This window comes from Cydia pomonella, chromosome 26, assembly GCF_033807575.1.
Source record: "Cydia pomonella isolate Wapato2018A chromosome 26, ilCydPomo1, whole genome shotgun sequence".
NCBI classification, from domain to species: domain Eukaryota; kingdom Metazoa; phylum Arthropoda; class Insecta; order Lepidoptera; family Tortricidae; genus Cydia; species Cydia pomonella.
Genome location: NC_084728.1, coordinates 3,554,731 through 3,579,695, shown reverse-complemented (window position 1 = coordinate 3,579,695; position 24,965 = coordinate 3,554,731). Strand labels below are relative to the sequence as shown.

At 37.5% G+C, this 24,965-nt stretch overlaps 1 protein-coding gene and 1 long non-coding RNA gene across 3 annotated transcripts in view; one reads left to right on the top strand and one right to left on the bottom strand.

The window, feature by feature from the left end:
* Positions 1 to 24,965, top strand: part of LOC133532041 (uncharacterized) — a 331,954-nt gene that overhangs the window by 139,488 nt on the left and 167,501 nt on the right. The window contains exon 1 of one of the 2 annotated variants that reach the window (XR_009801633.1): positions 18,512 to 19,475. The exons of the other annotated variant lie outside the window; for it this stretch is intronic. This is a non-coding gene — a long non-coding RNA (uncharacterized LOC133532041). Of the gene's footprint in view, positions 1 to 18,511; positions 19,476 to 24,965 lie in introns of those variants that run through there. 2 annotated transcript variants of the gene reach the window in all.
* Positions 1 to 24,965, bottom strand: part of LOC133532017 (ITG-like peptide) — a 74,318-nt gene that overhangs the window by 42,949 nt on the left and 6,404 nt on the right. Inside the window, exons 2-3 of the mRNA XM_061870503.1 lie at positions 10,458 to 10,605; positions 3,045 to 3,186 (exon numbers count right to left, since the gene is read on the bottom strand). Of these exons, the coding sequence (XP_061726487.1) occupies positions 3,045 to 3,186; positions 10,458 to 10,605 (290 nt within the window). The remainder of the gene's footprint in view (positions 1 to 3,044; positions 3,187 to 10,457; positions 10,606 to 24,965) is intronic.

The window sequence follows — 24,965 nt, the reverse complement described above, 5'->3', positions numbered from 1 at the left end:
TTTATTGTGACGGAAGAGTAACTACGAAACCCTACACTGAGCGTGGCCCGACATGCTCTTGGCCAGTTTTATTAATTTGTTCAGGTTGTTGTTTTAATAATTTAAAGGCTGTAGCCGTGCGTTCTATGCAAAATTAGCCTTTTTATCAAATGTTCTAGTTATTTAATTTTTATATTTTCCTTGTAGGCAAAGCTCTATTCCCAAAAGAAGAACCATGTCACACTTGTCAGTTTTCGTAATATGGTGGTTTGTTTTTTTTTCACTGATTAATTATTTTCTTGAATTTGGTCTTTGCGATTTATTTGATTTTTGGTAGGCGATATTACATATTAAAACTCATCACTACAATAAGTGTTGTCTGAAACTTTAGTTCAAATATATGTCAAAATAATGGAAACTATAATTCGTCAATTTTTTTGGTGTTCTGGTATAGCGGCACCTACAGTTTTTATTTCATGAATTGCCCATTTATAGACCTACTACATATATTAAATTCAAAATATTAGCTTTGGTACTTCCATCGAGGTATAGTATAGAGTCGGCATCTCCGACAAAATAATTTCACACCTCATTGAAGTGCCGGCACTTCATTGCGTTTAGTACGTCTCCGACTACTGACGAGATGCCACACATGTAACGAAAATTTTAAAAAATAATAAAAATTGAAAATGCCTTTGTGCGTTATGAAAATGTATTCTAATAATATCTAGAAACATAATAAAAGCAATATAATAACAATCCACTGCGAAAAATGTTTTGTTTTAAGCTTATTTAGATTATTTGAAACGTCACTTTAAACACTCGCGGTGGTACGCCATTTTCTTTGGCGCATAGCTTACATTTCGCAGATGTAACACGTAGGTACTAATGATAATCTACCTTATTGTTTGTAAAATATATACACAAAAATGATAAATTAATTATTATCTTGTAATTTTTGAAGTGTTTTTATTATATTTAAAGAATATAATTATTATGTTATATGCGCGATTTGATCAAAATTGCTACGAGTACGAGAGTCAACACAAAAGGTTTAAAGAATATTTTTATTAATTTTAATATCGGCACAAAAGAAACAAAAGGCATTACACACACATCACACACACTTTAATGGAAACAAATAAATTTTATCTAGATTCTTCACAGTACGTATTTAGACAGAAAATGAAAAGTTGTCATAACAGTTTCGCTTCTGACTAGCTAATATTCTTAAGCTTAGTGACAGACGTCAAACGCTGAAAATGGCGGACACAATTTGTTCTCGAGCGTGTCTAGTACGTAGTACATTTATGTCAATGGGTACTTCATGCCAAAAACTAACTACAAATAAAATAAAGCTGATAATCGCGAACAACTCACAGGGCGATATCGTCTAGCGAACTGGTCATCAGCGGTGGCATCATGGTTCCATTTTTATCACTTGTCTCTATGCCCGTCACTTTTGGGCTTACATACTTGTTAGAACGTGACAGCCATAGTGACAAATGATAAAGAGCCGACCATCTTAGCCCTACAGTGGGCCCCTTTGAGGCCCCTTTACACATACCCACTTTGCTAAGTATGATAAAGGATTAGAAAAACACCTTACATAAAGCAAACACAATCTTTTCCAACGTTCCTAAATCGTTGGAGATTGCGGCTCAAAGCCTTATTGAAATATGAATAAGTTATTTACTTTCCATACAAAAATTGGGAGAAAACGTAATAAAAACAAAGCGAATGTGCCTCGTAAGCTTCGGCTGTTATTCCATCGTAATGAAAACATTCCATTTGTGTACTTTTATAAAAATAATTTTCCTAAAACATTCGCGGGAATATTGGCTCTTAAAGCGTTAATAATAGGATTTCGATAGAATTATTGGCATGGTAATGAATGTTGTTATGATTATATTGAATTATTACCTAGATTATTATTGGATTTATATTTCATAAATTTCTGCGATTTTTTTAATACATTGTACATACCGCGGCTAGAAAATAAATTGTCAGCCTTGAATTGTTAAAAGACCTATCTTCGCCTTCGCCCGCTATCCGCGAAGAAATTTAAAGGTGTATGTGAAGTCCCCACCTGCTTTGGGCCAGCGTGAGGATTATAGCCCAAGCCCTTTCGCACATGAGAGGAGGCCTCTGCCCATTAGTGGGAGGCCTGTGGCCAGTAGGCTGAATTATTAACTCGTTTCTGATTGCGATAAATAAATTAACACAGAGTAAATATTACGCAGTCATTAACAGAGTACTAAAGCCTTTACAGCCTCAGCAATCTCAGTATTATGCAGATCCGTTTAAAAAACGTCGCTCGCGAACCAACTCGATTATCTTTATGAGAGCAGCGGGAACATTGAATTATGGAGACCCCGTTATGGAACATTGGATTGTGGTGACCCAATTATGGAGTATATGTTCTGACTTAATAAATAATATAAGGACATACACTAATTGACTCAGTCCCTCTCACACCTCGAACATCTCCCACCGGTTTCGAAGAGCCCCGTCACGTATGCTCAGCCCTTAACCGCTTTAAAACCGGAATTGGTAACTATGGGGCTGGAGTGCTTCTCCTGCCTGCGAGTGTGGGCACCCAAATAGTACTGGTATCATCCCCTCACAAAATATATGGGCCATGCGAATGACTTCAATATCCTGACTGGAGAAGCGGCTACTTCTCTGAGTAGGGCGAAATTTTAAATTGTTAGTATAATTTATACTCTCTACCATTTTATATCCAGTGACATGTAACGAAGCCATACGATAAATAACAAATAACCAGATTGGTGGACTAGTTGACGAAAAATATGCTGCGCCAATTTCGCTATACAAGCGTTCCAGATATTGCGGCAATATATTTTTCATAATTTTCAGTCACCAATGGTCCTTCGAACCGGATGTCAGTGTTATTCATCATTCAGCAGTGATCCTTCGAATATTTTTCTTACATTGTTGGTCCTTCAAACCGCATGAAAATCCGGCCGCCGGCTCGTCCAGCACACCTTCAATGCTTGCTCCAGAGCCTTCGTAGGCCTCTAGAGACTAAAACTAAGACATACCTGTCTCGAGGCACATGAGGCCTCGGCAGCACTCGCCGTTGGTGGAGCACGGCGCGCTGTAGCAGTGTGCCGACTCGTCCAGCACGTCGTCAATGCGGTTGCCCTCCAGGGCCTCGGCGTAGGCCTCTTCTGGAGCCACGTCCTGGTGACACAAAAAATATATTTTTTAGTGTGAACTTTCCTGTCTATTTCCTTATTAACCGAAGCGTTAACGAAGGTCTCCCTTAACTCGGGCATTTTGCTTTCGGATGCCCGGATGTTCTCTACAGCTCGCAATTCTAAACTGACTCCCTGGAAATTTTATGATGAAATAGTTTTTTGTTTATTAATCCAGTTTTTATTTTAACTGCAAACGTTGGCATAAAGGCTAATAGCGTCATTAGCCAATGGCGCTTAAAACCATTGTGAGTTCATTGTGATAACAACTCAACGAAATAAGTATTGTTGACTTGTACATTTTCTAAGCTTAAACAAGAGGTCTACAGCTCACAGAATCACTAGTTTATATATTTTAGGTTGAAATTAAATATAAATAAATAGTGAAACTGTTACACAGATTGACCTTAAGAGGCCCACTGATTACCAGTTCACCGGACGATATCGGCCTGTCAGTTATTCGCGATTGCTTTTGCGAATAACTAATAGGCCGATATCGTCCGGCGAACTGGTAATAAGTAAGCCCTTATAGCCCCAACCTATGCAAAGCTTGTACGGTCAAGGGATTTCATTTTTATAACATGTCAGTCCATAATATGTAATCCCTATGAACTTTTATAATTTTTTATTGTCACTGTGATGGCATGGTGGCGGACTTTAAATGTTGGGCAATTTAGGGCTCAAGCCAATTTAGTTGTCAATACTGAATGAAATGTCCTAATATGTGGCCGAGGCCGGCAAAACGTCCTTTTTTGTCGCTTGCCATAAGGACGCCTTGAAATGTTATTCGTATAAATAAGCAAATCTGTGTAATAATCAAAGCAATCTGCAAAACAAAGTGGGACGTTTTGCCGGCCGCGGTCATATATTATAAATGCGAGAGTAATTCGGTCTCTCGATCTGTCACATCTGCACGCTTAAACTGCTGAACCGATTTAAATAATTAGCATTAGAAAGAAGGTGAGGGATCTTGAAGGAACAGATCGTGAGGAAACCAGACTTATCCCAATAAGGCTTAGTTCTTGGTTGGAAGCTCAGATGGCAGTCGCTTTCGTAACAACTACCCCAATTCTTGGGATTAGTTTCCAAGCGGACTCCAGGCTCCTATGAGCCGTGACAAAATGCCAGGACAACGCGAGGAAGATGTGATTCAGAGGACTCAATATTGACTAACATACTTAAAGCGTATTGAGTTCAAAATCACAGTCACATTGTCAAGATATATTGAAATCGTTTGCAAACATTCCCTCGTAAATTGCATTTGCCGGACCCTTCCATCCAATTTTAGATATAATTCGAAAGGAGACCCTTCAGGGGTCCGACGGAATCTTCATTACAGTACCTGCCTAAAGGGTAACTCTACACCCTAATGGTGGATATGATTTCGTCAGATTTCGTTACATATATATTGTTTTTCATCTCAGACTATATACAACCAAAGAGAATTTGAAATAGTGATGTATTGTCAAAGAAAACTTTGTAGCCACGTAATTTACTGCCATCTTTCGACACATGATTTAACTTATAGAACGCCATTTGACTTTGATCCTTATTATTTCACTGATATGTTTTAAATTTGTTTTGTAAGCTTTAAAAAAATTACATCGTTATTATAAAACAAACAGTTTAATTCGACCAAGTTTTAATCACATTTTATACGTTTGTGTACAGGTTGGGTCATTTCCATTTATAATATTAAGGGAAGAGACGTGGCACAAATGTTTGGGCAAGCCCCGATAACATACCTACCATGAAATGGATCATCATTTCAGGAACACATTAACGTATGTGCCTAGGTATACATTCTTTTTCCGTTTTGTTTTCCTATATTATACCACAAATGTACTTCCTCTTTATTTATGTCATTGTGTCACTCACGTCACTAATCCGTACCTAATTTGTAGCAAAATTTGTAGCATTTATTTGTAGCAAAATTACCTACTGGATCAAACACATTTCTGAATAAGATCTCTTCTGCGAACAGTTAAATAATACATAATATAACGAAGTCATGGGCAACGGCTAATATATTATATTAGCCGTTGCCCATGACTTCGTCCGCGAGGATTTATGTCCCGAAACACACTTTCAACCCCCTTTTTTCCCTTCCTTCATAGCTTAAAATAAAACTTGTTTACGCATAAATACTTTTATTCAATTTTTAACCAACTTAGGGGATCAAGTTTTTCTGAGTTGAGTTCCAGATAAATAAAAATAAATAAATATTATAGGACATTATTACACAAATTGACTAAGTTCCAAAGTAAGCTCAATAAGGCTTCTGTTGAGGGTACTTAGACAACGATATATATTATATATAAATATTTATAAATACTTAAATACACAGAAAACACCCATGACTTAGGAACATCCATGCTCATCACACGAATAAATGCCCTTACCAGGATTTGAAGTATTTGAACCCGGGACCATCAGCTTCGTAGGCAGGGTCACTACCGACTAGGCCAAACCGGTCGTCAAGATAGGTATACTGAATGCAGGGTCAACATTAGTTTTGATTCCCTTAAGTTTATTATGTCTACAGGAAAGATTTTTAGGGTTCCGTCGTCAAGTAGGAACTCTTATAGTTTCGCCATGTCCGTCTTGTCTGTCCTACAGCCCGACTCGAAGAATGATAAAGACACGTTTAAGACCTTGGAAAGATCGATAACTAAACGACATGTCAAAATTGACGTTTATTTCGATTCCGCTGTGATCCCAATAAGATCTATCTACGATATTTCTAACGTCAAAGTGGCATTGGTTACCCGAATCAAGCTACTTCTGTCAATTATACGACATACAAACGATATCTAAATGAGAACTTATCTAAACCAGAACTTATCGTTATCGTATCTCATTCTTCGAATCGGGCCGCTAATTAAGCTACAATTTGGCATGGATATATACGAAAATTATGCCGAAGTAAAAAGTAGTAAAATATAATCTAGAAAATCATTTTTTTAGGGTACCTCCCCTACAAGTAAAGTGGAGGCAAAATTTTTTTGTTTTCGCTTCAACCATGCACACAGAAAACTGGATCCTGCAAAAGACCGTACCCGCAAAAAACTGCATGTAAGTGGGAAAAAGCTCTTTTAGTGAAAAAAAATTCAGAAAGATGGCGCCACAGGGTATATTTCCCTTATACATTATAATAACTTATTGTGCCCTATTATAAACGTGAAAATTTATGTAAGTTATAAATTATAATTTAATATCTTATATTGTACACCTTAGCAGTCTTGTACCTACTTGACCAAATGTAAGACCGAAATGTACAAATTAACATAATTAAATGATTAAATGATGATATGATGATATGATAAACTCGTATACATTTTGAACAACACGCACTAAAATTAAAATATGTATGAACTAACTAACATAACGGAAAACCCCGAACAATTTTAGAACTACCCCAGTCTAGGGCTAAAAATATTCCTCCGTCAATATCTAGGCTATAATAGCACGATTTATTTTCTCTTCAAAGGTCAGTTAACGGGTTGAATGATAATTGATCTTATGTAACATTTGCCCTTTTAATAGATACGGGTATAAATGATGTTATTTAATCTTACGTTAATCAGTTATTGATAGTAGTAGAGATATAAATTCTACGCAAAATCTACGTCTTGAAATTGACAGCTAAATTTCATACTTTTTCTACAATAATTCACGATTTTTAATTTACGAATAATCTATTTGTAAATGGTTTATTCGCGAATGATTTATTCACGAATAATGATTAATTTGTTATTTTATTCGTGTAAATCCGCGATAAATCTCGTTTAATATATGTAACCTTGTTCTGACACTTCTGACAGATTAAGTATTGTCAGTTAAAGGATAATCCCAGGTAGTGTAATTTATTAAGGTCTGCAACGCGCATGTAACTCCTCTGGAGTTGCAGGCGTCCATAGGATACGGAGACTGCCTACCATAAGACGGGCCGTATGTTTGTTTGCCATCGACGTAGTATAACAAAAAAATGATTCGTGACAATTCATTTGACGAATAATTTATCGTGAATAAATTATTCCACGAATTATATATCCAAATAAGAATTATCATTCGATAATTTTATTCTTCATTAAGCTAAGGTCATTTTGTGTGTTTGTAGTAGGTACCAGAAAAGAATTGGTCCATATGTATTTACATATTTCTTTATATCTACTATTTTATCCTGCTTCAATATCCTTCGTTAACTAAGTAATACATGAGCACGTTTCATCACAGCCAGATTCACTAACCATCTTTACCTCTCCCTAAGGAACTGACCCGTGTGCTTAACTACTTACACGGGTACGTGTCAGGGATATTTACCCCTGCAGGTTTAATGTCCACACTCCACACAAGGAATATTTGAGTACACTTGACGCTGAAGCGCTCTTGATGTTTACGTGAAATAAACCTAAGTTATATTGGATTAATTGGATTATCAGTTTTAACTTGGATTGAGTTTTCGAATGTTAAGAGGGAAGTCACGTGGTCGTCTATACAAAAAAAGGAAACGTTTTTGCACTTTGATTTTTTAGTATTGACACAATGAAAACTAGGTTTAAGGGAAATCATTTTTTTTTTTCAAAATTAGCAAAACATTTTTTTTTTTTAAAACGAAACCTACAAACCTAGAATATATTATGCTGAAGCGATCGACATCAAAATCAAAGTGATTTGTTAAGATTTAGTTAGTGAAAACCGTTTTCTCCCGAAATGGAATTTCGTAGAAAAAATACCTTAGAGCTAGATTCGAAAAACTATTCTTCCCTCGTTATGGTGGTAGAAATTGTTTCGGTAAAGGCATGTTTAGGTTAAATTCCCAATTAATTTTAACTTTAATCCACATTCTAAAATCAAGTATCGACATAATTATATTTGCTGGCTAAGATTTCAAAAGAAGAAAATAAAAACAAAAATAAGCCAATTTATTTATGCATTAAGGGAACTTAAAAAGTCAACAATTATTATTCGTTTGCACACGCATGGCTTCCTTACGGAGTTAATTTGTGGGGAAATAGTACTGCGTTCAGAAGCTATTCATTCTACAGAAGAAATGCCTTAGAATCATTGTAAATATTAAACAGTTAGATAGCTGTAAACCTTACTTCCAAACTTTGCCATGTATCTACATATTTGAAACTTAAATTCGTGAAAAATCATCCAGAATACTCCACATTCGGTGGTGTGCCACGTCGATAGGAATCACGTTATAAAAACAACTCGCTCCAAACGTCATCAAAATTACAACTTCATAGAAATGGACCATACTCTATGTCAATACGAATTAACAATAATTTGCCAGAAGAACTAAAATCGGAAGAAAATTATAACAAATTTATAAAAACTTTAAAAAATTACCTAATCGAAAATATAAAATATAAATCAATGATGTATGTATTGCTAATGACATCTAGATTAGCAATATTTTGTATTTTGCTAAGCCCTATCCGGGTCCTAGTAGCTATGTATGTACCTAGCATTAAGTTGCATTTGTCTACTGTAATCTACTTTCGTTGCAAATCAATATTTATTTTATTTATTTATTTTATTTAATTATATAATATTAGCACTAACAGATAAACATTACATGCTAATACTCAGATTACATTCAGGTATATTTACTTCTTAACAGAACTTATAATAGCAATATACAATACATTTCATTTTTTTTTAGGTAGTTTGTTACATATTTAATTTTAACAATTTGAAGTATAATTTAGTTTATAAGGCTTAAAGTATAGCTATGTTTATTTTGTGTTGGAAGGTAGACTAGTAGTTAACACAGTATATATTAGAAGGTAATAGAACTTTTTGTGACTAGTATCTCCAGGTAATGGCTTGATGCTACCAAAAGTTTTGATTCAGGGGTACAACAAAATTTAAAAAGTTTTTTTTTTTTAATACTACGTCGGTGGCAAACAAGCATACGGCCCGCCTGATGGTAAGCAGCCTCCGTAGCCTATGTACGCCTGCAACTCCAGAGGAGTTACATGCGCGTTGCCGACCCTAAACCCGCCCCCCCTCATTGAGCTCTGGCAACCTTACTCACCGGCAGGAACACAACACTATGAGTAGGGTCTAGTGTTATTTGGCTGCTGTTTTTTGTAAGGTGGAGGTACTTCTCCAGTTGGGCTCTGCTCTAGATCTGGAATGACATCCACTGGCTATGCCCTACCACACAAAGCGAGATGACATTCACAATGCCCATACCTCTCTTTTGAATGTAGTTTAAGGACGTACCCGGGTTCAATATAAGCCCGGCCTGTTCATATAATTCCAACAGAACTCGTTTGGTGTGCCTCGGTGGAATGCTATAACGCGATTGGTTGATGAGTTCGCATCACGCGCGCGATTGGTCGCAACTAGTTGCGTTGGACTGCACGCTTGGCTCGCATTCGTACACGGTGTCACTGAAACCGCTGTGCTGCTGGCACCATTCTTGGTGATCCCAATGCCCGTCCTTATGAAGTAATATATAATACAATGTTTTCTGGCGTAACAATAGCCCACTCCTTAAGTTCAGGCTTCGTCATTTTTATTTGGCCCATGGACTGGTATGTGTATATGTCTATATTTGTTCGGAAATTGACTATGTATTTTAAATAGGTATAAGATGTTCAAAAGTGTCCATGTTTTATTACTAACATGATAGATGAGCTGAATCTCCTGCTACAGGTAATTTAAATACCTAATAGGAGGTAATAACCAGCATTTCTCTCAGAAAGAAGCAATTTTTCATTTTCATCACACTTGCTTGAAAATATCTTATTTTATGAAAGTGTACTGAAGGACAACGGCCCAAATTGTTCCCGTGGATGTTATGGATTGTGAAAAGAAGCTATTATAATCCTTAGGTATTTATACTATTTATAGCTTGTTTTTTTTTATATGTCACTAATTCATACGAACCAAGTAGTATATTTTTGTGAGTTTTAATTTTAAAATACTGACATTTATAATTTTGTATACGTTTAAATATGATTAATTTAATAGGCGTTTAAAATATTATTACACAATTTTAAATCGTGGCTGAATGCCGGATGGGTCTATGCCTTCAATGTCTGACCAGTCAAAAAATGACAATATGGCGGACGAATGTTTACAATGTCGCTTAAAATTTAGTTTTTTCTTCGCAAGAATGATGAAAAACATTGTGTTTAAGTCCAGGGGTAATGATATTCCAAACCCGTGCCTTTGATTCACTCCAGCCAGCGGCAGTCGTGAGCTAAGGTGTACTATTTCTTTTTTTTTACTTACCTGTCCGTAAGCGTAGTGGCGGTACGGCCCGCGCCCGTAGCCCAGGTTGGCCAACATGTCGGAGCTGAAGCGGTTGAAGAGTCCGCCCCAGCAGTGCACCGTGGCCAGCCCGCACACGATTAGGAACGCGCTCAGCGGCATCGTGGTACTGTGGACAAGCCAGAAAAAGTTTAAACATGGGTTTATGGTAAACTCAAAAATTGGCTTATTGAGCAGCCGTTTTATAGTGTCGAGGAATACTTGACTTCAAAATACATATAAATTTAGTAAAATAAATAATCATTATAGTAATAAACTAAGATTTTAAATGAATAAAGAGAAATAGTAATAATGTCGTTATAAATGACTTGTTAATTGAATTTATTTGTTACTCAAATTTATGAATTTATGAATTTTGTACCTTTAATTTATATTATTCATGTAAGCCTGACCTGTAATTTATATTATCAATAAACTATGACAGGCATGATGACAGGCAGTATTATTCATAGTACATACTTAAAAAGGTTTTTGTCAAAAATATCATTTTTGATACAAGCTTTTACCACTGACTGTACTTTTCTATCAACAGGCAGGATTACTCGTTGAGGCAGTTCAATTCTAAGAACCCCTAACAACAATTGCGTTGTTTTATCACACAGTTCCTATGGCCATCTCCTGTCTCCATCATCAGATCAGCTCATTGGTAACATAATATTGCATTGTCATCCAATTTAAATATTTATGCAATGTTTCAGCTTCATCGGAAACTGGGACAGCACGGCGCCCGGCCGGTTGACCTAGGTATCGATGGCCGGATGTGGTGGACACGGATCTGCGCGAGCTCCGGGTTGAAGACTGGCGAGAGGCTGCACAGGAACGGGATCAATGGCGAGCGGTCGTGTTGGAGGCCAAGACACACTTTGGGTCGCTGCGCCAGAGGAGTAAGTAAGTAAGTAGTATCGGAAACCGGGAAGTGACTTAAAAACTTGCAAGATTTGACCTGACCGGATTGTACCCACAAACTTAGTCTTATACCTACTACATCGGTCAAATCTTACAAAAAAATCTAAAAAAAGGAATATGGAACTATATTTTGAAAGCAAATACAAAATTGTGCTCGCTGCGTAATTTGCGAAAAACTGCAAAGATTTTGGCCATTTTTCAGTGTTTGGAGTTTTCTTAAAAAAAACAATGAATTTTTTGTAAGTTAAATAGAAGCTTGTAATAAACAATGCTAAAATCAATTAATTATGTTCTTCATAAAGTACATTAAGTTAGTAGAGTTTTAGAAGCATATTGTAACTGCAACGAAGCAGATGATACAATATAATCCTAATTCTATTAAGGTCAGAGACACGCATAATTTAACAAGAAGCAGATGGTATTATCCCAAATTCATTATTCATAACAATGCCGTCCAATCTCATACCTAATCCACGTAAGCCGCGAAACATGAAATGACCCTATATCAAGATTGCCATTAAGTGTTATGACTGTAATTTGTGACACCCAGCATCTTGTAAACCGGGATATTGTTGATGACATCATCCTGGAAGATTCGCACGACGTGCCATATTTTTTGTCCTTTACTAATAAGTAAGTAAAATGTATATTGTCCAGTCAAGGTGTTAAATATCGATACGGACAAAGTGCCAAAAATATGTATACACGACCTTATTGCCTTTATATTAAGGTAGTGTGTATATATTTTTGTCACTTGGTCCGTATTAATATTTTATAGCTTGACCGTACGAGATAAAAGAAATATTGATTACATCAGATAGAACATAATTGTGTAGTACAAAGGCGGACTTATCCCTAAGAGGGATCGCTTCCAGTTAACCTACTTATATCTAAAAGAGTAATTAAAAAATATGAATAAATAAATATTATTGAACGGTATTACACAAACTGATTTCAACTCCCCCTCCCCTTCGCTCCCCCCCAAATTCAAAATTCAAAAATTTATTCTGCAAGTAGGCCTCAAGGGCTCTTTTATAAGTCAGTAAAACATTAAAGTAACATCATATAGTGACATGAAAAATACATAACAACATTTATAAATACAACAGCCAACACCTGGGTAAACATTACATTATCTTAAAATAAATAATTACTACAACACAATAGAGATGTATAGTCTCTATGGTTAAAACTTCACCCCAGTTCACTGAAAAACCCTACAAGCTTCAAAACATTTGTAATCCACAGAGCCTTTATAAAGGACAATAAAGTCCAGTTGTTCCTGTTCGTTAAGCAGTTTAATTGCGCGATTACGAGTATATTTCTGGTCTTTGTGGAGGACATTTTTGAAGAAGTTTTGTAGGTGTTAGGTATTTTAATAAAAACTTTTGATGCCATGTTTTGACGACCTGTGTGGCCTAGTGGGTAGTGACCCTGTCTATATAGTCGATGATCCCGGGTTCAAATCCTGGTAAGGGCATTTATTTGTTCGTTGAACACAGATATTTCATGAATCATAACTGTTAAAAAAAACTGTTTATTACTAGTAGGTCGCCCCGAACTCAGAACTCGCGGTTCGACAAAAAGATAGATCAATTGAACTTGTTGCACCAACTTATACTTAGTCAGCAGTGGATTGGAAACCGCGTGCGGTTTATTGCGATGTCTGTGGGATCCTTAATTATTAGATTTAAGTCACCATTAAAATAAACTGTCTGTGGGAAGTCGTATTTTTCTTGTCAAATGTCAAATACCTATATTATGTTTATTTTATTCTTGATATCCGGGATCTGGGTCGTAGCCTGCTAGAAAGGGGCCTTGACCCCCGCTCTGGGTTTTTCCTGATGCAAAGGCTATCCATCGCAATCCAACGCGGCAATGCAGCGAGCGTGATGGGCACCTTTGCATCGGGGGCGGCCCGGTAGCCAATAGGTAGGTAGTTATTTTATACATATTTAGTTTATATTTATATTTAAGTTCTGATATATTTAGGTTTAGTTTTTAATTAGTTTCATGTTTAGATATATTTTAGTATGTATTTTTTCAGTAAACAGCATTAAATAAATTCATATTAGAAATGTAAAAAAATGGTCCATATGTAAAAATATCAAAGTATTTCTTACATGTCAGATATTGAAAAAGATGTGCTGATTCATGATTTTATTTAATTTTTATTTTGCTTATTATTATAAAATCATAAATTCAATATTATAAATGTGTAAACCGAGCACTTTCATTTGATACCAAACGCGACCATACTTTCTTGCAAATAAGATGACCAGAATAACAGGAGCCTTCACAAAAAAGGCCACCAAGCTAGACCAGTTGTCCTACAATATATTTTTAAGCTGTTTCTCTTGGCATTCTGTAATAAGTACACTTCCTTCAGGCGAGCGTGAAACGAAAATACTCTCAATTTTGCTGAATTAACTCGCTTAACGAGCAGGAATATGTTAAAGGGAATATTATTATTATTATTGTATCTCCTTGGATTTCACGGGCCTATAAATCCCGGTCTTTTGATAGGCTTGCGTGGGGATATAGATCCAACACGTAGAGGCTTAATGTCATGTAGAACGCCTGCTGGAACCCGTTCACAGGCGCAACAATAGACACCCATGAACCGATCGCAGCTGGCATTGGACTATTGTAGTAAAAGTCAACAGTATAACGGTCTATGGATTGAACATTGGAAGGACAATGAGACTGGGTTATTATTATTATTATATAATTATAGGCGAGCAGATAGTGATATTAATAAAACGTGGGAAGACATAAAACTACAGTAACGAAAGCGGCACGAAAAGTCATTGGTGATAGGAGAAAGAAGAGAAGAAAGAAATGGTGGAATTATGAATGTGAGAAGATCATAGAGGAAAGGAGAAAATGCAAAGTACTTGCTGAACAAAATGCACATTTAGGGCCACGCACAAACACCTTCAAGTGGAGGCCAAAAGAGTCATAAACGGCACCTGGAGGATCCGTAAGAATGCCGAAATCGAGGAGTTAGTGGCCGAACCCAATATCATCGGCGAAACGAAATGCCACAGACTTCGCTGGTTCGGCCATTTACTGAGGATGGGTGAGGATCGGGGTGTTAAGAGAGCTTATTTGGGACAACCGACTGGTCGCCGTCCAGTGGGTCGGCCCAGATACCGCTGGAGCGACAGTGTACAGGCGGATCTGTGCCAACTCAAAGCCGATAACTGGCAGGAAGAGGCACAGGATCGGGACAGGTGGCGTTCTCTTGTTTTGGAGGCCAAGACCCTCTTTAGATCACTGCGCCACAATAGTTAGTTAGTTAGCTATTTAGCTGATGAGCCTATGTCACACAGTGTCCTGTATTATACAGTTCAAAGTTTGTAAAGTCGTATCACATCACTAAGTGACATCAGTCTAACTTATTGTTTAAAAGCCACTTGTCCAATCTCTTTTTAAAAACATTGACCGAGGGAGCAGTCACAACACTATCCGGTAAACGGTTCCAAGCCGCCACTTGCTATCAATGTATAAAAGACATACTGATAACTGACTTTTCGTCTTGTGCCTTATGGAAGTTTTAAAACAACGTCATATTGTTTATAGAAATAAATTTAGATTTTTAAATTTATTTGAACTCTTTCTGAAGTGTAAATAGACTTGTAATGTTGTCTACATGCTTTCGAAAATATTTCCAGTTCTAAGAATATGTAAGGTCAGGTGGGGTAACTGGGTCTACAGGAAAAGTGAACTTATATGTTAGAAATCAAAAACTAAACGTTGTAACGTGATGTTACTCAGTCTGTTAGATAGTACTTATAGGCTGGCAACATTTTTTCTAAAAAATATGAGGGTAGATCACATATGTGAGAAAGGAGGGTATGCTAAAAAAATCAGTCAGCTTCCCGTCCAACACCGAGTTGTTGCAAGGATATTCCTCTGGAAAACTAATAAATAAAAGTGTTTAGGAGCTGATGTTCAAGGTAAGTGCAAGGTTATATTGAATGTTCCAAAAATTTCATCTCACGAAAAATAATTCTTAATTTTGCATAAAATGCTAGATTTGTTTATTAAATTACAAAATCGCATTCAAATTAGATACCGATATTTTTAACAATTAACTTAACAAATAAATTAAGAAAACTTTCCGTATAATTTTGATGTATTTAAATCACGACACAAACAATAAATTATAATTTTATCTAAAAATAATCACAATAATGTGCATTTAATCGACCAGTAGGGCTATGATGGTCGGCTCTTTATCATTTGTCGCCATGCCTGTCACGTTCTAACAAGTATGTAAGCGTGAAAGTGACGGGCATAGTGACAAGTGATAAAAATGGAACCATGATGCCATACCGCAGTAGGGCTAATACGGTCGGCTCTTTATCATTTGTCACTATGCCTGTCACGTTCTAACAAGTATGTAAGTGCGAAAGTGACGGGCATAGTGACAAGTGATAAAAATGGAACCATACTGCCACCGCAGATGTTTAACACTCTCTGTCATGTCAACAATCGTTTTTCTTAATTGTCATTATTAATGTGTCATTTGATTTACAGTTAAGTGTTAGCAAAGAGAATTGATTGTAGTACATAGTGAGGTAAAGTCTAAGAAAAAAACGTGCACTTAGTTTGACATCCAAAACAAATGGCGCTGTACTGTGTCATATGTGTTGCGGTCACTGCATTGTCAAACGTCAACTTTTGACAATGGGAGTTACCGCAAAATGTATGGAGCTGTACAGCGTCATCTCGTTTACCTGTCAAATTCGAAAACCGAAATTGTCCTAGATTTTACATGGTGTTAGGACACTTTGGTGTTAGGTCAAAGGAGCTCCTAGAATCTGATCAATGAGGAATCATTTAATTATCTCATTAAAAGGGTGTTTTACGTAGCAAATTTGTTTTCCAATTTTCTCCAAAAAAATATCAATATAAACAAAACCTATATATATATATATATATATATATATATATATATATATATTATACAGGGTGAAACCTAAGTCGTAAACAGAAATTGTTGTTTCTATTACAGTATTTTAAGGCAAATTCATTGCATTATCTCTACAAGCAAACAATTAAACTTTATTGATAATAATTTTTAATAACCAAAACACCAACCTTATGGTCACCCTATTCGACAAGATTTGGTCTGTAGCTTAAACTACCACTTGTTTTTCTTCCTCGCGTTATCCCGGCATTTTGCCACGGCTCTTGGGAGCCTGGGGTCCGCTTGACAACTAATCCCAAGATTTGGCGTAGGCACTAGGTTTTACGGAAGCTACTGCCATGTGATCTTCTAAAGCGGAGGGTAAACTAGGCCTTATTGGGATTAGTCCGATTTCCTCACGATGTTTTCCTTCACCGAAAAACGACTGGTAAAATATCAAATGATATCATTACATAAGTTCCGAAAAATTCATTGGTTCGAGCCGGGGTTTAATCCCGCGACCTCCGGATTGCAAGTCGCACGCTTTTATCGCTAAGCCACCAGCGTTTAAGCTACCACTTGTTATGCAGAATTATTTTATCTCATTTATTGAGCCTACTTACGTTATCAAACAAGATCATCATGTGTACTTCAAAAACCTACACTGTACATTTAATGCAAACACACTTATTGGTTATTAATCGTAGTTTATTTTAAAATTAACGCTAATTTCATACATACTTTAACAAATGTTCAAAATACTCGCCTCCTAATTCATCACACAACTGTGCCCGTCTCCTGTTGTTATCTTTGACTCTCCTTAGTACAAATTCGTCCGCTTTTACTTCGTCAAAAGCGGCTATGATTTTAAGACGAAGTTCTGCCACTGTGTTGGATACCTGCTCATAAACCTTTCTCTTGATTTCACCCCATAGGTAAAAGTCCAAAGGCGTTAAGTCAGGACTACGCGGTGGCCATTGTATGGGTCCATTTCGGCCTATCCAGCGTTCCGGGTATTCATTATCCAAGTAATTACGGACGTCACGTTGAAAATGAGCTGGAGCTCCGTCCTGCTGATAATGCAAGTCCACTAACTCCCCCTCAGGCACTCCTTCAAGCAATCCTGGGAGGACATGACGTAGGAAATGAAGATAGTTTGGGCCATTCTGACGCCCTACAATAAAGTGAGGCCCAATTACTGTATTATTGACAATACCCGCCCAAACATTCACACTGAACCTCACTTGATATGCATTCTTTCGCGCAACGTGTGGGTTTTGTTCGCTCCACCAATGTTCGTTGTGCTGGTTGAAAAGTCCGATCCTAGTAAATGTCGCTTCGTCGGTCCATAGGATGTTTGTATCCTGGTTTTGCAACAGCCACCGACAAAATTCTACTCTTTTCGCGTAATCTGCCAACACGAGATCCTGTACGGGCTGAAAATGAAACGGATGTTGGCCAGACGCATTAAGCAAACGCCACACGTACATTTGGCTTACACGAAAGCGTCTGGCAGCTTGTCTTGTGCTCGCTTGTGGGTTTCTGTTAAAGTAGTTCCGTATCCGTCTGTACAGGTATTCCGGGCGAATAATCGGCCTTCCTCTCGCCTGTGCATGAGCTGGAACAGTAAACTGTCCATAGTCCCGGAGATTTTGAACCATGCTACGAATCAGGTTGTGTGTCGGCACTGGTTCTTGAAATCCTTCTCGTGTTTGCTCTGTACTGTTGGTTCGAGCGTAAAGTCTTACCATTTCGAAACGCTCAATAAAAGTGTAAGGATATGCAGCCGGCATTTTAAACGCGAATTGATAATTTTCAATTTAAATTCGTACCGTCATGTTATGACTTTTGAATTTGTCATTGTCAATTTAATCTTTTTTCAACGTTCTTACCAGCAAATACAAAAAGGTTGAATGATTAATCCTTATAACATGCCCTGGGTCTATGACAGTTTGACGTAGCAATTAGGGTGACCATGAGACTCAGTAAATTTAAAACAATTTTTTAATTAAAGAATTGAGAAACAACGCGTACATATTTTTGCCTGTTGTCACGTCCACATGTTTAAACTAAATTTAAACAGAAAGAAACATATGTTTCTGTTCACGACTTAGGATTCACCCTGTATATATTAACTTTTAAAAATAACGATATATACATAATGGATATATACAGATGATTACTGTAGCTTATATCTAAAATAGGCCCTTGAGGCATTGTACCAAGGATGCTAGCGGCATTTCCTCGTTGTATCGCAATACTGATACGTTGTGCGAGGAAGCCGCCAGCTCTTCGGTCACCAGTTACGTCTACCTATAGATTAAATATACTCCAGGAGCCAAGTACTAATAGCTGTAAACATATTGTTGGCTAATATGTTAGCACCTTATATGCCTATAAGATTTGAGGAGTTCCCTCAAGTCCTCATGGATTCCATCTATATTATAAGCCTATACGGTGTTCTACTGCTGGGCAAAGGCCTCCCCCCTTGATTTCCACTCGTCTCGGTTTTGAGCAATCTCCGGCCAGTCGTTGAGATATGCGTCCAGGTCGTCCCGCCATCTCCGTCTGGACCTAACTGATCCTCGCCCGTCTTGCGGCACCCATAGCGTGGTTATTTTGGTCCACCTCTGTGGGTGCATGCAGCAGACATGGCATGGATTCTATTATCAGAACTAAATTAGAGAAAAATGCGTCCAACTTGAAAAGAAAGAATTTTCCAAATCCGTTCATACTTGACGGAGTTCAGGGGGCCTACCGCGAAAACCGGAATTCGCCAATTGCGGGGATCTTTCCCTTATACTCTCACTAAGACGTAATTAGAGTGACAGAGAAAAATTCCCGCAATTGACGAACTTCGATTTTCGCGATAGGCCCCCTGAGGTAGAAGGTCATCAAAAAAATACAGTCAAATTAACAACCTCCTCCTTGTTTTAATTTAAAGTCGGTTAAAAATTAAAAACTTTACTAACTCCAAATTTTCCCGGTTTAACGATCCATTTTTAAAAAGTCAGTAAAAGTCTAAAATACATTTTTACAGTACATATGGGGCTACTTTATAGCACTAGTGCGAGAAGTAGCATATTATGTTACTGTGTCGAACATTTAAAGGGCCATATGTACTGTAAAACGTTGTACGATACATGTGCGAATAGGTAATTCGCAACTCGTGTCGATTTAAAACACTCCCTTCGGTCGTGTTTTAATTTATCGCCACTCGTTTCGAATTTCCTATTTTTCGCACTTGTATCGTAATGTACTATTTCATAATTACAACTTACTTAGGCCAACTCAAAGAGTCTTAATTCAATTATGTACTTTATAAAGAACAAAGTGTGCAATTAAGAAACCGCTCGGGACAACACCATAGCTGCTCTGGGAGCACTTAACCTTTAAAAAAGACAATTTGCAAGTAGAATAAAACTTTAATATTTTAACGTTTTGTATAATTGTTTCATTAAACATTTTTATGGTATTTTACTTATGACTTTTGGGAATTCAAGAAAGTACTTATTATAGAATTTTCTTAACAGTATCTAGTTTTTACAATACGAAGATGTTGCTATTTACTATTTATTTTCGTGTTTAAATTCGAACTTGACGACCGGTTTGGCCTAGTTGGTAGTGACCCTGCCTACGAAGCTGATGGTCCCGGGTTTAAATCCTGGTAAGGGCACTTATTCGTGTGATGAGCATGGATATTTGTTCCTGAGTCATGGGTGTTTTCTATCTATTTAAGTATTTATAAATATTTATATATATCGTTGTCTAAGTACCCTCAACACAAGCCTTATTGAGCTTACTGTGGGACTTAGTCAATTTGTGTAATAATGTCCTATAATATTTATTTATTTATTATTTATTTATATGTTACGGGTAATCTTAGAAGGTTGATGAAACTTAACTTTACCTGGGTATACCGAGTACATAGAGAAATAAGTAAGCATAGATTGGTCTCTTCATACATCAGTTTTGTTACCGAAACGCTTATTATTATAGCACCGAGTAGTGGAATTATCTGGCCGCGTAGCCAACGTTACAATCGTTAACGCTCCGTAGCGTAGCGTATTCATCTCTCTCTATCACTCTTCCGTATTAGTGCGACTGTGAAAGTTGCGTTTCATTCGCCACGGAGCTTGAACGATATGCACGTTGGCTACGCGGGCAGTACCGCTACTTAACACTACGATATATATATACGACGATATACTGTAGATGTCTCGGGTGCGACCACTGATGAAAATTGTATTTCTCGATAATGTACAACTATTAATATTACAAGCAGAAGTTGAAAATAGAGTTCCGATGAATCCAGTTACAACATTAGCTGAAGATTGTTGAGCAACCCTTTTCGTTCGTCGCGACATCTATTATCAAGTAGCAGTACTGATAATTGGGGCCGACCCCAAGAGACATGGGAAATAGGCTCGGAAGAAGAAGAAGAACCGATAATTCCGCTAGTAGAAGCTAGATGTCAACTACGAAAATAAAGCGTTTTGGTAACAGCTGATGTATAAAGTGAGCACTCTATGCTTACTTCTTATTTCTCTATGGCCTAGTATTACCCAAGTATTATTATTGGGTAAAACCCGAAAGGTAAATCAACTTTAATTTGTATTCGGCATTTTACCCGTATCCCATCACTGGGAGGAATGTCAGAAGTGATGATGCAACACCTAACATTACCCAGCCATTGTTGGGTAGACACAGATGTTAACGGGTAAACGCAGAATATAGATTAATGTTGTTTAAACAACACCTAACATTACCCAGCCAGTGTTGGGTAGACCGAGATGTTAACGGGTAAACGCCGAATATAGATTAATGTTGTTTAAACAACACCTAACATTACCCATCCAGTGTTGGGTAGACCTAGATGTTAACGGGTAAACGCCGAATATAGATTAATGTTGTTTAAACAACACCTAACATTACCTAGCCAGTGTTGGGTAGACCTAGATGTTAACGGGTAAACGCCGAATATAGATTAATGTTGTTTAAACAACACCTAACATTACCCATCCAGTGTTGGGTAGACCTAGATGTTAACGGGTAAACGCCGAATATAGATTAATGTTGTTTAAACAACACCTAACATTACCCAGTCAGTGTTGGGTAGACCTAGATGTTAACGGGTAAACGCCGAATATAGATTAATGTTGTTTAAACAACACCTAACATTACCCAGTCAGTGTTGGGTAGACCTAGATGTTAACGGGTAAACGCCGAATATAGATTAATGTTGTTTAAACAACACCTAACATTACCCAGCCAGTGTTGGGTAGACCTAGATGTTAACGGGTAAACGCCGAATATAGATTAATGTTGTTTAAATTTTCAAATTTTACCCAAAGACCTTGGGATATACTAGTTATACCAGAGTAAACTTGAGTTTATTTAAACTTCTAACATTAACCGTAACGTATATATGCAGAGAAACAAAACTAAAGACAAAACCAAAATTTGAGTTCACATATCTAGATCATCAAGATCCCAGAACCACATGGGCTGTCTGTTCTACCACTTCGTCTGCTTCACCCGCTCAAAAACCTAAAATCCGTCTATAAGAGCGCCTTAACACTACTGTTTATTTTACCTTTTTGTCAATTATCTAGCGTCGAAATGACATCTCACCTCTCTAGCGATAAATTGTAATTATATGTCCTTATCCTTCTGTGCACACATGTTTAGTTATTCAGTCATAAACGCGTTACTGGCCTGAATTAGCTACGAATCGTTTGTCCTTATCTGTTATTTTGACTTACGTATTTATAAGAAAGGGATAAAACATAATTTAACTAAATCAGGCCTGTAAAGTTTTATGAATAGGGTTAGTCTAGATCTGAACTTTATGCTAATACTGTAATTTCCGCGATTGTCTGTAACTTATTTTGAGAGCCTACTAAATAAATAAATAATAAAAACCGGCCAAGAGCATGTCGGGCCACGCTCAGTGTAGGGTTCCGTAGTTACTCTTCCGTCACAATAAGCTGAACTGGAGCTTAAAGTATAGTAAATTGTTAACCAAGGGATGAAACGGTACCTTTCACGCGAGTTAAACAAATAGGCAAATTTGCATAATCAGTACCTATATAATTAAAGTAAGTCTTTTTACTATGAAGGGGAAACTTTTTGCGATAACTCAAAAACAGCTAAACTGATCATGTCCGCTATAGTTTTCATTTAATGTATTTCTTAAGCTCTACTTCCAAGATTTTTTTCATATCTTTTGGACCTATGGTTCAAAAGTTAGAGGGGGGGGGGGGGGCATTTGTTTTTTCTTTCGGAGCGATTATCTCAGAATATATTCACTTTATCAAAAAATGTTTGTTGAAGACCCCTATTAGTTTTGAAAGACCTTTCTAACGATACCTCACACTGTAGGTTTGAACAAAAAAAAAACACCCCTACTTTACGTGTAGGGGAGGTACCCTAAAAAAAAAAAATTTAGATTTTATTGTACGACTTTGCGCGCTTTATTGATTTATATATCCATGCCGAATTTCAGCTTTCTAGCACTAACGACCACGGAGCAAAGCCTCGGACAGACAGACAGACAGACAGACAGACGGACATGGCGAAACTATAAGGGTTCCTAGTTGACTACGGAACCCTAAAAAATACTACTAGTATGAATATGAAAGTTCACGTAGTTTGGAAGTTACAATACAAATAACTCGTTTTCATTCCTCTGGAGTGTAGAAATGGCGTCAGATTTATCGCGGCCAAACGTTCATTGAGGCAGCCTAACACCCCCTAGGGCCCGAGATCTAATCTCCTTGATGGAACGTCTAGGTTACACCTTTTTCTTGCTATTTTTAGCTTTCATGTTCCGCATGAAAAGTGGGGAAAATATTATGATGTCAAACTTCCGTAAAAGTAGGGTAAATAATAAGTTTTTTGTCAAAAAATATTGTTACAAGATTTTATCGCTGACAGTACTTTCCTTTCAGCAGCATAATAACACATTGAGACAATTTTAAAAAAACGCGAACACAATTTGGTTAGGTACTTTGTTTTATCACAGTTTAAAGATAAAGATTAAGATTTAGTCTTTTTAAAAGAACGAAACTCCGTTGGTATGGGAATTTCAAACTCGGCCGAGCTTGCCGGGGACTCTCAAATGATTTACTCAGGTACCATATCATATATAGCAAACGATATAATGATACTTACCTTTTTTTTATATACCACGACGGTGGCAAACAAGCATACGGCCCGCCTGATGGTAAGCAGTCACCGTAGCCTATGGACGCCTGCAACACCAGAGGCATTACATGCGCGTTGCCGACCCTTTAAAAACCTGTACACCCCTTTTTTGAAGAACCCCATACTTTTTTTTTTTTTTTTTTTTATTAAAAACTGATCGGCGATTGGCTCTAGTCACACCTGATGGAAAGTGAAGACAGGGCCTAAGATGCCCCTAACCCTAACCTAAGATGCCTAAGATGGACTGTAGCCCCTCGGGAAAACCTCGGCAGGAAGCTCATTCCACAGCCGAACTGTTCGCAGGAGGAAATTCCTCTTAAACCGCACAGTACGCGACCATTTAGGTTCTAGGGTGTGAGGATGAACACCCTGCCGACGGCGAGCGGTGCGGTGATAGAAAGCGGCCGTCGGCATCATGTCAAACAATTCTTCAGAGCAACTATATAAATTTCTAAGTAAGTTGAAATAGTTTGAAAGTGGTTAGAAATGATACGGCGCGTTACTCGGATAGTTTGAAACTTTGTGTAAGTTCTCCCTTGAGCTTGCGATCTGATCTTGTACAGTCAGCTGCAGAGAAAAGGTATTCTCCATACAAGTTTGTATGCAAAGGTGCTGAGCGAATAGTATTGCTGACTGTACATTAATATTTTGGACCCGGGTACGTCCTTAAACTACGTCCAAAAGAGAGGTATGGGCATTGTGAATATCATCTCGCTTTGTGTGGTAGGGCACAGCCAGTGGATGCCATTCCAGATCTAGAGCAGAGCCCAACTGGGGAAGTACCTCCACCTTACAGAAAACCGCAGCCAAATAACACTAGACCCTACTCATAGTGTTGTGTTCCTGTCGGTGAGTAAGGTTGCCAGAGCTCAACGAGGGCGAGGGGGGGTTTGGGTCGGCAACGCGCATGTAACTCCTCTGGAGTTGCAGACGTACATAGGCTACGGAGACTGCTTACTATCAGGCGGGCCGTATGCTTGTTTGCCACCGACGTAGTATAAAAAATATATATGTATATAATTTAGACTTTTCTCTTTTCTGAAGGACTGATGTAAAATATTAGAGATGCTCCGATAGTGGTTTTGGCCGAACACCAAATACCGAATATTCGGCCTCTCCCAGCCGAAGCGCCCAATATTCAACATAACATGCGAACATTTTGAGTCAAATTAATTATCAGGTATCTATAATAAACTACCCGACAACAAAAAAAATATTTGAAATGATCTGACATTCTACACTCGATAAAAAAATGGCTGACTACATGACATGTCATGTCACTTTATGACATGTCAGAATATTATAATACTTAATGATTTTTTTTATACTACGTCGGTGGCAAACAAGCACACGGCCCGCCTGATGGTAAGCAGTATCCGTAGCCTATGTACGCCTGCAACTCCAGAGGAGTTCCATGCGCGTTGCCGACCCTAACC